Source organism: Lolium perenne, chromosome 1 (genome assembly GCF_019359855.2).
Source record: "Lolium perenne isolate Kyuss_39 chromosome 1, Kyuss_2.0, whole genome shotgun sequence".
NCBI classification, from domain to species: Eukaryota; Viridiplantae; Streptophyta; class Magnoliopsida; order Poales; family Poaceae; genus Lolium; species Lolium perenne.
In genome coordinates, this window is record NC_067244.2 from 139,189,714 (window position 1) to 139,203,302 (window position 13,589).

The 13,589-nt window shown below is 43.1% G+C and overlaps 1 protein-coding gene and 1 long non-coding RNA gene across 2 annotated transcripts; both read left to right on the forward strand.

Moving 5' to 3' along the window:
• Nucleotides 1-633: 633 nt before the first annotated feature.
• Nucleotides 634-1,696, forward strand: LOC139829939 (uncharacterized). Its single transcript, XR_011746334.1, has 3 exons — nt 634-776; nt 875-1,223; nt 1,310-1,696. It is a non-coding gene; the product is annotated as an uncharacterized lncRNA (long non-coding RNA).
• A 9,291-nt stretch (nt 1,697-10,987) lies between these two features.
• LOC127305994 (uncharacterized) lies at nt 10,988-13,146 on the forward strand. The gene is made up of 4 exons (XM_051336615.2): nt 10,988-11,561; nt 12,015-12,161; nt 12,259-12,607; nt 12,694-13,146. The coding sequence occupies exons 1-4, from the start codon at nt 11,228-11,230 to the stop codon at nt 12,803-12,805; spliced, it is 942 nt and encodes a 313-aa protein (XP_051192575.1). The 5' UTR covers nt 10,988-11,227; the 3' UTR covers nt 12,806-13,146.
• Nucleotides 13,147-13,589: the final 443 nt, after the last annotated feature.

The following is a 13,589-nucleotide window of genomic DNA, read 5'->3' on the forward strand; positions in this document are numbered from 1 at the left end:
TGTCGCGCCCACCTCGACCTCCTTCTCCAAATCAGGCAGGCTCGTCGAACTGGGCCACCTCGCCGGGCGGGAGCGGCAGTGCAAGCGCCGCCGGAAGGACGTCCTCCTACGTCGGCTTGAACTCATGAACGGCTCCATCTGCGTCGGACCAAATTCGTCCGCATTCTGCACGAGAGGTACGTAGTCCTTCTTGCATCTCGAACTGTTTCATGTCGATCTGTTTCATGTCCATCTCCTTGCGAAGGTTGTGTTAGTTTTTGGGTTTACATCAGTTTCATGCTATGCTGTCTCGTTGGTTGTGTCAGTTTTTGTTTGCTGGATATTGCCTGATCGCAAGGTTTAGGTTCTAGGACATGCAGATTGCCTAGTTCATCTGCATATATATAGTTTAGGTTCTAGGACATGCAGATTGCCTGAGCGGTTCTCAGATGATCGGAACATATATAGATCTGAGAGTATTATTTTACTAGCTAATGGATTTTGAATTGCTTGTTTGGCCATACACATAAGATCAGCTAGGACTATGGAGATCAGATAGCACCGTGTACATTTCTGTTTCTTTTTTGTCCGTATTTTTTTTGCTTGTTTGGCCATACATGGATTCTGAATTGCTTGTTTTTGGTATGTAGACCGTAGCAGTGAGTATGCTGCATCTACTAACGGCAGAGAAGGCGGCTGGCGTGGCACTGGATATAATCCAAATTTTGAGAACGCTGACGAGTATCCTCCACGCTTGGAACATGTGCAAGCACCTTCTGCAAAAGAGATTGATTTGAGTAGGTTTTTCATCTCCAACTCAACCATGATTTGTTTTCAGTTTTGTTTAGTAGCATCATATTTGGTTTGTGCTTATGATTTGTTTTCATGTGTGTAGATGCTTTGGCTAACAAGAGTAAAAGCGAACAGTACACTGTCGAAGACAAGCGTAATATTTACGCTATGCTGCTTGCTCGAAATGGAGAGCATGGGAGGTTAAAGAAGGGGGTTTTGGATTCTGTTGCACGTGATGGAAATTGTTCTCGGAGGTGCGTGAGTAGGATTTGGAAAGAATCGAAGTTGGGAGGTGGCGTTAACTCTATCAAGAACAATTTGAAGTTAAAAACGGGAAGGAAGAAACCGAGTTTGGATATTGAGGCATTAGAAGCCATTCCACCTTGTGAGAGGACCACAATTCGACAAGTTGCTGCTGGACTTCACATGTCCAAAAGCACAGTTCACCGTAGGTATGGAAAATAAACTACAACCTGCATTAGTTTTTACATTTGAATGATGACTGAAATCATGATCAATTTTTCTTGTTTCTGTCTAGGTTGAAGGAGAAGGTAATGAGACGAGTTTCAAATGAACTGAAACCTTCATTAACTGAAGCCAACAAGAAGGCACGTGTGGCGTAGAGAATTTGGAGCCAAGTTAATTGGAGAACAATCCCACTTTTAAAGGTAATTTTAACAAGGTTCATTTGGATGAGAAGATCTTTGGATGAGAAGATCTTCTACCGCACAAGGAAGACACAGAAAATGTACTTGAGTAATAGAGAGGAAGCACCAAAAAGAGAATGCAAACATAAAAACCACATCCAGCAGATCATGTTCTTGTCAGCAATGGCAAGGCCAAGGTATGATTCCCAAGGAAATTGTGTGTTTGATGGAAAGATAGGTGTGTGGGCATTTGTTGATTGGGTGCAAGCTCAAAAGAAGAGTGTGTAAGGGTATTTTACCCTTATCCATTATTTTGGTAACAATGACACCGTGCTAGTGTATTTGGACTAATACATGGCTACAAGATGATTCCCAGGTATTAGCCAAAGAGGTATAAAGGTGTATCAATGGAAGAAGAAGGCAATGGAGACCCCCCCACTTCGACGAAAATATCAACAGGATTTTCCTGAGCCTGGCCGGTCACTGGCCCGGTCGGACCGGCCCTGGCACCGGCCAGCCCGGTCTGGACCGGCTCCGGCGCTTGTGCCATCCGGGCAGGATCCAGTAAAGGGGGCGAGCTCTTCGGTCGCCGCCCGGTCGCCAGCCCGGTTTGGACCGGCTCATCCGGTCCCTGGCCCGGTCGGACCGGGTTCCAGACCGGCTGCCCCGGCGCCAACCGGACTTTGCGCCTGTGCCATCCGGGTTCTCAGATGATCGGAACATATATAGATCTGAGAGTATTATTTTACTAGCTAATGGATTTTGAATTGCTTGTTTGGCCATACACATAAGATCAGCTAGGACTATGGAGATCAGATAGCACCGTGTACATTTCTGTTTCTTTTTTGTCCGTATTTTTTTTGCTTGTTTGGCCATACATGGATTCTGAATTGCTTGTTTTTGCTATGTAGACCGTAGCAGTGAGTATGCTGCATCTACTAACGGCAGAGAAGGCGGCTGGCGTGGCACTGGATATAATCCAAATTTTGAGAACGCTGACGAGTATCCTCCACGCTCGAAACATGTGCAAGCACCTTCTGCAAAAGAGATTGATTTGAGTAGGTTTTTCATCTCCAACTCAACCATGATTTGTTTTCAGTTTTGTTTAGTAGCATCATATTTGGTTTGTGCTTATGATTTGTTTTCATGTGTGTAGATGCTTTGGCTAACAAGAGTAAAAGAGAACAGTACACTGTCGAAGACAAGCGTAATATTTACGCTATGCTGCTTGCTCGAAATGGAGAGCATGGGAGGTTAAAGAAAGGGGTTTTGGATTCTGTTGCACGTGATGGAAATTGTTCTCGGAGGTGCGTGAGTATGAATGCTCTTGTACTACTCCATAACTAAACCAAGTGAATCATAAATCAAAAAGTAACTTTGATAAATAAAAACCAATAAGGCTTGTAAAGTAAAAAACTTGGGATAGGATCATAAAGTAAAATGTAATGGTGTCTTGCTCTTGTAGAGCTTTGCAACAAAATAGCTTGCATTAGTCTAGCTTGCCTTGATTGGTGAGGTGATCAAAGTGTTCTTCTTCTCCCTCTTGGTAGAATACCTCCTCCTCTTGATAGTCTCCGGTACTAGCGTCTATAAACGAATACGAGGATACAATCACCAAATAATACTTAAGTACTCTTAATTAGCTTTAGTGGCTCACACAAATGATCTAGCATCTCTACTTAACATTTATTACAAAATTATGCTAGGGTTTCCTTATTTAGTATTAGGAAAATAATTTTCTCTCATTGAAATTGGAGTTAGGGTTTCTCTTTAGTTTGTGAGAAATAATTTCCTCTCATTGAATCTTCTTAAGATTTAATCTTCTCAAATAACCATGTATGATCACATGTTGACCAAGGTCAACACTTTACACTTATCATTTGAGAAAAAATGATTTAAATAAGATTCATCATCTCATGTGATTTAAATACCCATTGCAAATTAAATACAATTTTGATTTAAGTTCCCCAAATGAGCAAGTATGAGCCCATGCAGTATGGGTCATCACATTACTTCATAACACCTGGGAAAGTGATTTAAATGAGGTGCTACACCTCATAGATTTGAAAACTTAAATTTAAAATTGATTTAAATGAGCTAGTATTGACTACATAGCCAATTTTTGAATCTAGCCCATGATCATACAAAGTAAACAAGTGATATTTTTGCATAAACAATTAGAGTTGGTGAAATGTGAATTATGGGAGGTGGAATCACCTCAAAATCATTTATGGTTGATTTTTAACAATTGTTTGAAATCTGAAAAGTCCCTGTCTTGTTATTTTTGCTACTTTAATTCTACACAAGATCTAGGGTTGAAACCAGTGGGGTTGGATAGATAATTTCACAGGCTTTCCAACCATATGAAATTCACTAAATATTTCCAAGTAGATTTGGAGATATTTGATTTCTAGCAAAGCATCTGAGAGCAATTCGCAGAAAAAAATAAAACGAAATTTGAATTCAAACGGTGGGCGGGAACGGAGTTGGGCCGGCCCAGCTGCTACCCGGGCCTGGCGTGCATGGCGCATGCACGTCGGGCACGCGCGGAGCGCGCAGATCGTCGGATGACGATCCGACGGCGCTGGGCCGTCGTCTTCCTCCCGATGCTGCAAGCTTGCGGGGGCCATATCTCTCACCTCGAAGCTCGGATTGAGGCGTGGTTAGGTGCGTTGGAAAGGTCTTTTCAAGGGCTACAACTTTGGTGTAGGGCTCGGTGGCTATGGTGATGAAAATCTGGGCGGTTTTTGGGTGTGGCCGCCGGCGAGCTTTTGCTCCGGTGAGCTGCGAGGAGGGCGAGAGGGAGGCGCTAGGGGGAAGAGAGGGAGGCTGTGAGATGGGGTGGTGCTGTCCCAAGCGAGGAGGGGGGTTTATATAGGCTTCAGAGAAGGAGGAGGACAAGTGGTGGCACGGTGAGGTCTACATCAATGGCATGGGCTTGGCATGGTCATCTTTGCATCATTTTCTTGGTCTATGAGTGCTGCAAGCTTGGTTGAGGTGTGATGATGGTATTTGACATAGGGTGCAAGGTGGGAGAGGGCTAGAGGTGTGCACCATTGATTAAAGTGAAAAGCATATGTGGTACATGCAAATGAGTGGCATGCTTGAGCATGGTGATCATGGCCAAGGTGGTGTCATATCATGATGTGCTTTTCAGAGTACAATGGTGTACTATCAATGATGGAAAGAGAGAGAGAGAGAGAGAGAGAGAGAGAGAGAGAGAAAGTGAGAAAGTGATGATTAAAGTGAATTGTACCCCCTTTTCACTTTATGTGTACTTCTCATCTCCAAAGCAATGACCTCCCTTGTGTGTAATTTTGGACAAATGGCTGCATGGTTGTGTTTTAAATGATGTTGAGCAACAATGTGTGGCATTGGTTTGAAATTTGGAGAGGTTTTGTGAAAATTCAAATAGTGGAGGGAATCTAGAATTTGTTTCAAGGTTGCATCTTGGCTTGACTATTTTGAGCAATGGTCAAATCTTTGGTCAAAGTGGTCAACACGAAAAATGTTCATCTTGATGAGGTCTTGGATGAGGTGCAAAGAGTTGTTAGGGTTTGGTTTAAGAATCTCTTAATAGAAGAGCTCAAAGTGGGTAAGATATTAAAAAAGGTCAAAAGTGACCATGATCACCTCTAATTGAATTTTGATTTTTCCTTTGATTTGATTTGTGTTTCTTGGATGCAAAAGTGTTTGTTATTGATATCTAAGTGTTTAACAAGCAAAGGTACAAGCTAAGGTGGCCTTGGTTAAAGATTTGCATATTTGACTAAAAGTGTATGAGAGTGAAAATGGAATTTTCTCACTATTTTATTTCTCTCTATTTGATTTGATTTTTCTTGTCTCCAAAGTGATTCTTATTAGTTTAGAAACATTTCCAAACCATTGAAACCATTCCAAAAGGTCTAGCTCAAAGATTTGCAAAAATGGCCATAACACATAAGAGGTGAATTCCAATTTTTCTTATTTTCCTCTTTGGTTTATATTGCTTTACTTGGGCATGGGTTAGGGTCCATTTAGGGTTAGATTAGGTTTAGAGGTGGTTTCACAACATTTGGGTAAGGTAGGAGTGCATAGGACAAGAATTGGGTATTATGGCTATGTGTCACATATGCCTCTATGCATATGTTGTATTTGATTTTTAATTTGCTTGGCTTGACCCAATTGGTGTTGTTGAGTGTTGAAATGGTATAGAGGAGTGATCCAACCATTCACAACATGTCTTAGGGTCAAGATCCTCAAATCCACAAATTTGCTATTTACTCACATATGCCTCTATGGCATTTTTAGTTTCTTTTTATTTTCTTTGGTTTCACCTTGGATTTGGTTTGATAAGTATTAGGTAAGGTTTATGAAGGTTTTCCAAACCTCTAAACAAAGTAGAAAGGCCTAGGGTAAAGTTTTCCAAAAATAGCCATAGGCACATATGCCTTTTTCTTATTTAAATTCTTTTTATTTTTATTTAACTTGGGTGGTGAAAAGAGGGGTGAGGTTTAGGGTTTAAGATCATTTCAAAATACTTTAACAAGCAATCATGGCAATAGCACAAGAATTAAGCAAGATCACTATGTATCAACTTAATTTAATAAAAAAAACTTTTGTTGGTTCCAAATTTTGGAAAAAGGAAATTCATTTTCTTTGTTTTGAAATTTTTGGGATGTTACAGTACAGCAAAATGTGTGATGGGTGGGCTACGATTCACTTGAAGGAAGTGTGGCACTCCAAAATCCCCACAATGATCAAAAACTTTATCTGTCATATGATTAGGGGAAGGCTTCCGTCCAGTGATAATATTTGGAAGAGGCACGTCCCCTCAAATGGGGAGTGCATATTATGTGAAGAGTTTGAGGAATCCAACCACATTTTCTTCCAATGCACCCTCGCAAAATTCATGCGGGCGTGTGTGAGGGTGTTATTGGGTTGTGATTGGAACCGGTTTGGGGTTGTGGATCTCACGGCGATCTTGCAAAGTTTGATGGGCCGAACATGTAGAATTATATGGATATGTGTAGTGGCGATGCGTTGGTCGTTGTGGAACATGAGGACCAAAATAACCATTGAGAAGAAATTCATCTCACAACTGGCTGACTATCTTAAAAATGACTATCTTTCTGCAGGATTAGAGGCTGCTGAGTAGGCTGGGGATAAACAAGCTCTCGATGATGTGATGGGATCGCTTCGAAGCTTGTACGCGAGACTGAGGGGGAGTGATATTATTTCCTTTGGTAGTATCTATTGCTGGACCATGTTTTTGACCAGCTTTTGACCAAAAGCAACTTCAAGACTGTAACGATGTCGTCGTCGACTGAGCCATTAAGTCAGCACTAAGCTGACAGTGTCAACATGCGACATAATCATATGAGTGTGTCTATGTCTAAGTTGACTGAGATTTTCATAAGTCTCACACACCTCAGAAAAGTGCAACTGCAGATCAAAGAAAAGTGCAACTCGATCCAATTGCACATTTGGCAGAAAAGTGTAATTGCATTTTTTTAACAGAAAGTGCAGCTCAATTTTTTTTAAGTGACTTAGACTTGAGAAAATCTCAGTTAACTGAGAACTGAGACATAGCAAAATCGTAATCATATTTTGTTAAGTTTCTTAAGGCGGCCTTCAGAGAGTGACCAAAGTGCACGGTTGTGGCAACTTTCTGACATGTTTTCTACAAAGCATAACTTCATGACTAAAACGTTCGTGCGGGATAACTTCGTGTTCTAAACCTGATTTTCTTACTTCTTATAATACAAACCAAAGATTACCTCCATCTAAGCTGGGAAAGGAAATGATGCATGCCAGGGTTTAGCAATGCTCTATCGAGTATCGACTAAGATAGCTAAAGATGAGAGTGCTGATCTAATACTGACGAGATGGGGACGCTCATATATCTGCACGAAAGAAAGAAAAAAAAAATGTTTCCTAGAAATGTTGGTGTTGACGCGACTTGCCCTGCTTCAACTTTCGTGGTAAACGAAGATAAGGACATTTAATTTTGTCCCATTGGCGCAAAGAGGTGATCATTACGTTTACATATAATACACAAGAAAATCCCCCGTCCCAGTTCGCAAGGCAAAGTTTTCAAATATCTTGGCCCAAGGTGAATTCTTATTGGCTCTAAATTTGCACGTTAAAACGTTAATCGGCGCTGCAATTAATTGGGCCGATCGCTGCATGCACGAAATAGCCGGCCGACACTACGGGAGAATTGTTGTACGCCGACGGCCAAGCGATGTGCCGACGGCCAAATGTCGGGGCCGTCGGCACAGGAGCCTCCGAAACGCGACGACAAGGATGGCCGTCGGCGTTAATTTGGCCGTCAGTACAGACTGGAGGTGCCGACGGTCACCGTCGGCACAGTTATGGCCGTCGGCACAGGACCAGCCTGGCCGTCGGCACAACATTTTTTTTTTATTTTTCACTACAGACCTGTGCCGATGGTTATACCGTCGGCATAGCTTTTTCTATTTCTCCACGGCAGTCTTCAAAAAAGCATAACTAAATCATTCTAATTGAGAAAAATAAGTATAATATATGAAATTTTGCATAAAAACAAGATCTATCATAGAAAAATATCAAAAATGAAATGTTTCAAATAACTAAACAAATCTTCTTAGAAATGAGCTATAATGTTCGAGGTTTCATGGCTTTCACACACGCCAAAAATTAAAACATGGTCGTTCATGGATCGGATTAGAAATCCGCGTATGGGGTATTGCTTACCATCCTAGGCCCCACACACGTGCCAAATATGACCTCGTTTCGGCAAACTATGCCCTGCCGAGGCTGTTTCCCAACTCATTTCCCCTGAAATTCATAGAACTCCGGACGTGATAGCCCTTTTCGCGAAGGGTTTTTTCAAAATAATTGCCAGAGCCTAGTTTTGACAAACAGAATAGGTACTATGACATATAAAATGACGTCGCGCGGCTCCGTGGGATTTTTTTACTTCTTTTAAATTGCCATCTGGCCAAAACAGGACCCCGGGACATGCGGTATCGCCGTACCGGTTGTGCGGGTGCACCCATTCGTGAACAAACTAAACGGGCAAAAAATAGCACATATAATGATGAGTCGTAAAACTAAAAATATTTTTTCCGGAATTTCTGGAGCGACGGATAGTTGAGCCCTAGTTCAAATCCGGCCAGTTTCCACCGGATTCGGCGGGACACCACCGGAAGCCACATGGTTTCCAAAAAAGCTAACGCGTGCACATATCATTTGATAGGTGGTGCGTAGGTGGTGTACTATCATCGCACGGAGGTTTCACGTCATACTAAAATACACCCCATGTAGCTGCTTCACAAATAAAAATCGTTTGTGCACGCTAAAAATGAAAAGATGCTCGCCCGTGGTTCGGATTAGAAATCCACACCTGGGGACTTTCTTCCCATCCTAGGGACCACACACGTACCAAATATAATCTCGTTTCGGCAAACTATGCCATGCCGAGGTCGTTTCCCACCTCATTTCACCTAAAATCCATATAACTTCGGATGTGATAGCCCTTTTCGTGAAGAGTTTTTCAAAATAATTAATGTATCCAAGTTTTGACAAACGGAATAGTTACTATGACATGTAAAATGACACCACGCTGCTCCGTGGGATTTTTTGACTTCGTTCAAATTGCCATCTGGCCAAAACAGGCCCCCCGGGACATGCGGTATCGCCGTACCGGTTGTGCGGGTGCACCATTCACGAACAAACTAAACGGGAAAAAAATTAGCACATATAATGATGTGTCGTAGAACTAAAAACATTTTTTTGGAATTTCTGGAGCGACGGATAGTTGAGCCCTAGTTCAAATCCAGTCAGTTTCCAGCGGATTCGGCGGGACACCGTCGGAAGCCGCATGGTTTTCCAGAAAGCCAATGCGTGCACATGTTATGTGATAGGTGGTGCGTAGGTGGTCTACTATCATCGCACAGAGGTTTCACGTCATACTAATATGCGCCCCATATAGATTCTTCACAAATAAAAACCATTTGGGCACGCTAAAAATGAAAAGATGGTCGTCCATGGGTCGGATTAGAATTCCGCACCCGGGGTCTTGCTTCCCATCCTAGGGCACACACACGTGCCAAATATGACCTCGTTTCGGCAAACTATGCCATGTCGAGGTCGTTTCCCACCTCATTTCACCTAAAATCCATAGAACTCCGGACGTGATAGCCCTTTTCGTGAACGGTTTTTTCAAAATAATTGATGTATCCTAGTTTTGACAAACGGAATAGTTACTATGACATATAAAATGACGCCCCGCGGCTTCGTGGGATTTTTTGACTTCTTTCAATTTGCCATCTGGCCAAAACAGGGCCCCGGGACATGCGGTATCGTCGTACCGGGTGTGCGGGTGCACCCATTCGCGAACAAACTAAACGAAAAAAATTAGCACATATAATGATGCATCATAGAACTAAAAATATTTTTTCCGGAATTTCTGGAGCGATGGATAGTTGACCCCTAGTTCAAATCCGGTCAGTTTCTAGCGGATTTGGCAGGACACCGCTGGAAGCCGCATGTGTTTCCAAAAAGCTAACGCGTGCACATGTCATGTGATAGTTGGTGTGTAGGTGGCCTACTATCATCACACGGAGATTTCATGTCATACTAAAATGCGCCCCATGTAGCTGCTTCACAAATATAAATCGTTTGGGCATGCTAAAACTAAAAAGATTGTCGCCCGTGGGTCGGATTAGAAATCCGCGTTCGGGGTCTTTCTTCACATCATAGGGCCCACACATGTGCCAAATATGACCTTATTTTGGCAAACTATGTCATGCCGAGGCCGTTTTCCACCTCATTTCCGATAAAGTCAATCAGATTTAAACTAGAGGTACTTGATCTAATACTCATGATTTTTGTGTAAATTAAGTTTGTAGGTTCAAAATATGATTTGGATGTCAAATTTGTATTCCTCTCATTTTTCTGATCAATTTAGACATATTATTTGCCAAATTCACATTTACTGATATTAATTATTCCATATTAAATAAAAAAGACAAAAAATAAAATTATTTAATTGTTTTCCAAATTCTATATTATTATTATTTATATATATTCATTGTTGTTTACATAAGTGATTGTTTAGAATTCAAAAATATAGAGGTGTGGCATCACGGTCAAAGGGTTAATATGATTGATATGGTAGTATTAACAACAAGGTGTCATTTCATTCATGGAAGCTCATCCAAAGAGAACCAAGAAGTTAAGCGTGGTCGGGTAGGAGTAGTGTGAGGATGGGTGACCAATTGGGAAGTTTGACTAAAGTGCAATTTGACATAAGGTTAGGTGTACTAAGTGTCATTGTGAAAGATTAACAAGTAAAATAGAATTAGAAAAAAAATATTTTTAAAAAAAACATAATTTGAATTTTTTTCGAAAATAAATTTGAAAATTTTGAAATACTATGCCGACGGTTAAACCGTCGGCACAACAATCTATACCGATGGCCAGTCTGTGCCGACGGTGATCGGGCAGTCCCCGACCAGAACTATGCCGACGATACTACGCCGACAGTCTCCGTCGGCACAGCCTGTGAGCCGTCGGCAGACTGCAGCTCTCCCGTAGTCCTTCCTAAATCCAGAGATTTCATTGAAAACTCAAATCAAATCTCAGCGCCAATTTAGATCTTTATATTGCGATGGGGAAAACAAACCAGAGACGAACAGCCGAGTCAGCCCACTCTGGAGCGCTAATCTCATCTCCTCTCCTCGATTCAATGGCGTCGGACGGGGGAGACGAGGGACATCGTCGTCCGCCGCCTCTTGGCCTCCGAGGCCTGACTCGCGCTGCCTTCCTTCCTCGTTCCGGCGATGGCGACGGCCTTCCTCCACTTCGTACTCGTCGTGGCGGCGGCCTTCCTCCACTCGGTCTTGCAGGTCGAGGAGCACTGCCGGTCGTTCTCCATTGGAACGGCTGCCTCTACACCGGTGTCGAGCCCCAGCGTCGGAGGGAGACGCCGCGTCGGGCTGTCGCGCCTACCTCGACCTCCTTCTCCAAATCAGGCAGGCTCGTCGAACTGGGCCACCTCGCCGGGCGGGAGCGGCAGTGCAAGCGCCGCCGGAAGGACGTCCTCCTACGTCGGCTTGAACTTCATGAACGGCTCCATCTGCGTCGGACCAAATTCGTCCGCATTCTGCACGAGAGGTACGTAGTCCTTCTTGCATCTCGATCTGTTTCATGTCGATCTGTTTCATGTCCATCTCCTTGCGAAGATTGTGTTAGTTTTTGGGTTTACATCAGTTTCATGCTATGCTGTCTCGTTGGTTGTGTCAGTTTTTGTTTGCTGGATATTGCCTGATCGCAAGGTTTAGGTTCTAGGACATGCAGATTGCCTAGTTCATCTGCATATATATAGTTTAGGTTCTAGGACATGCAGATTGCCTGAGCGGTTCTCAGATGATCGGAACATATATAGATCTGAGAGTATTATTTTACTAGCTAATGGATTTTGAATTGCTTGTTTGGTCATACACATAAGATCAGCTAGGACTATGGAAATCAGATAGCACCGTGTACATTTCTGTTTCTTTTTTGTCCGTATTTTTTTTGCTTGTTTGGCCATACATGGATTCTGAATTGCTTGTTTTTGCTATGTAGACCGTAGCAGTGAGTATGCTGCATCTACTAACGGCAGAGAAGGCGGCTGGCGTGGCACTGGATATAATCCAAATTTTGAGAACGCTGATGAGTATCCTCCACGCTCGGAACATGTGCAAGCACCTTCTGCAAAAGAGATTGATTTGAGTAGGTTTTTCATCTCCAACTCAACCATGATTTGTTTTCAGTTTTTTTAGTAGCATCATATTTGGTTTGTGCTTATGATTTGTTTTCATGTGTGTAGATGCTTTGGCTAACAAGAGTAAAAGCGAACAGTACACTGTCGAAGACAAGCGTAATATTTACGCTATGCTGCTTGCTCGAAATGGAGAGCATGGGAGGTTAAAGAAGGGGGTTTTGGATTCTGTTGCACGTGATGGAAATTGTTCTCGGAGGTGCGTGAGTAGGATTTGGAAAGAATCGAAGTTGGGAGGTGGCGTTAACTCTATCAAGAACAATTTGAAGTTAAAAACGGGAAGGAAGAAACCGAGTTTGGATATTGAGGCATTAGAAGCCATTCCACCTTGTAAGAGGACCACAATTCGACAAGTTGCTGCTGGACTTCACATGTCCAAAAGCACAGTTCACCGTAGGTATGGAAAATAAACTACAACCTGCATTAGTTTTTGCATTTGAATGATGACTGAAATCATGATCAATTTTTCTTGTTTCTGTCTAGGTTGAAGGAGAAGGTAATGAGACGAGTTTCAAATGAACTGAAACCTTCATTAACTGAAGCCAACAAGAAGGCACGTGTGGCGTATTGCCTGGAGAATTTGGAGCCAAGTTAATTGGAGAACAATCCCACTTTTAAAGGTAATTTTAACAAGGTTCATTTGGATGAGAAGATCTTCTACCGCACAAGGAAGACACAGAAAATGTACTTGAGTAATAGAGAGGAAGCACCAAAAAGAGAATGCAAACATAAAAACCACATCCAGCAGATCATGTTCTTGTCAGCAATGGCAAGGCCAAGGTATGATTCCCAAGGAAATTGTGTGTTTGATGGAAAGATAGGTGCGTGGGCATTTGTTGATTGGGTGCAAGCTCAAAAGAAGAGTGTGTAAGGGTATTTTACCCTTATCCATTATTTTGGTAACAATGACACCGTGCTAGTGTATTTGGACTAATACATGGCTACAAGATGATTCCCAGGTATTAGCCAAAGAGGTATAAAGGTGTATCAATGGAAGAAGAAGGCAATGGAGACACCCCCACTTCGACGAAAATATCAACAGGATTTTCCTGAGCCTGGCCGGTCACTGGCCCGGTCGGACCGGCCCTGGCACCGGCCAGCCCGGTCTGGACCAGCTCCGGCGCTTGTGCCATCCGGGCAGGATCCAGTAAAGGGGCGAGCTCTTCGGTCGCCGCCCGGTCGCCAGCCCGGTTTGGACCGGCTCATCCGGTCCCTGGCCCGGTCGGACCGGGTTCCAGACCGGCTGCCCCGGCGCCAACCGGACTTTGCGCCTGTGCCATCCGGGCGCATTCCAGTAAGCTCAGAAGCTCGTTCGGTCAAGCTCCGGTCTGTGCTCCGGTTGAAACCGGCCGGCCCGGTCGCCAGCCCGATCGGACCGG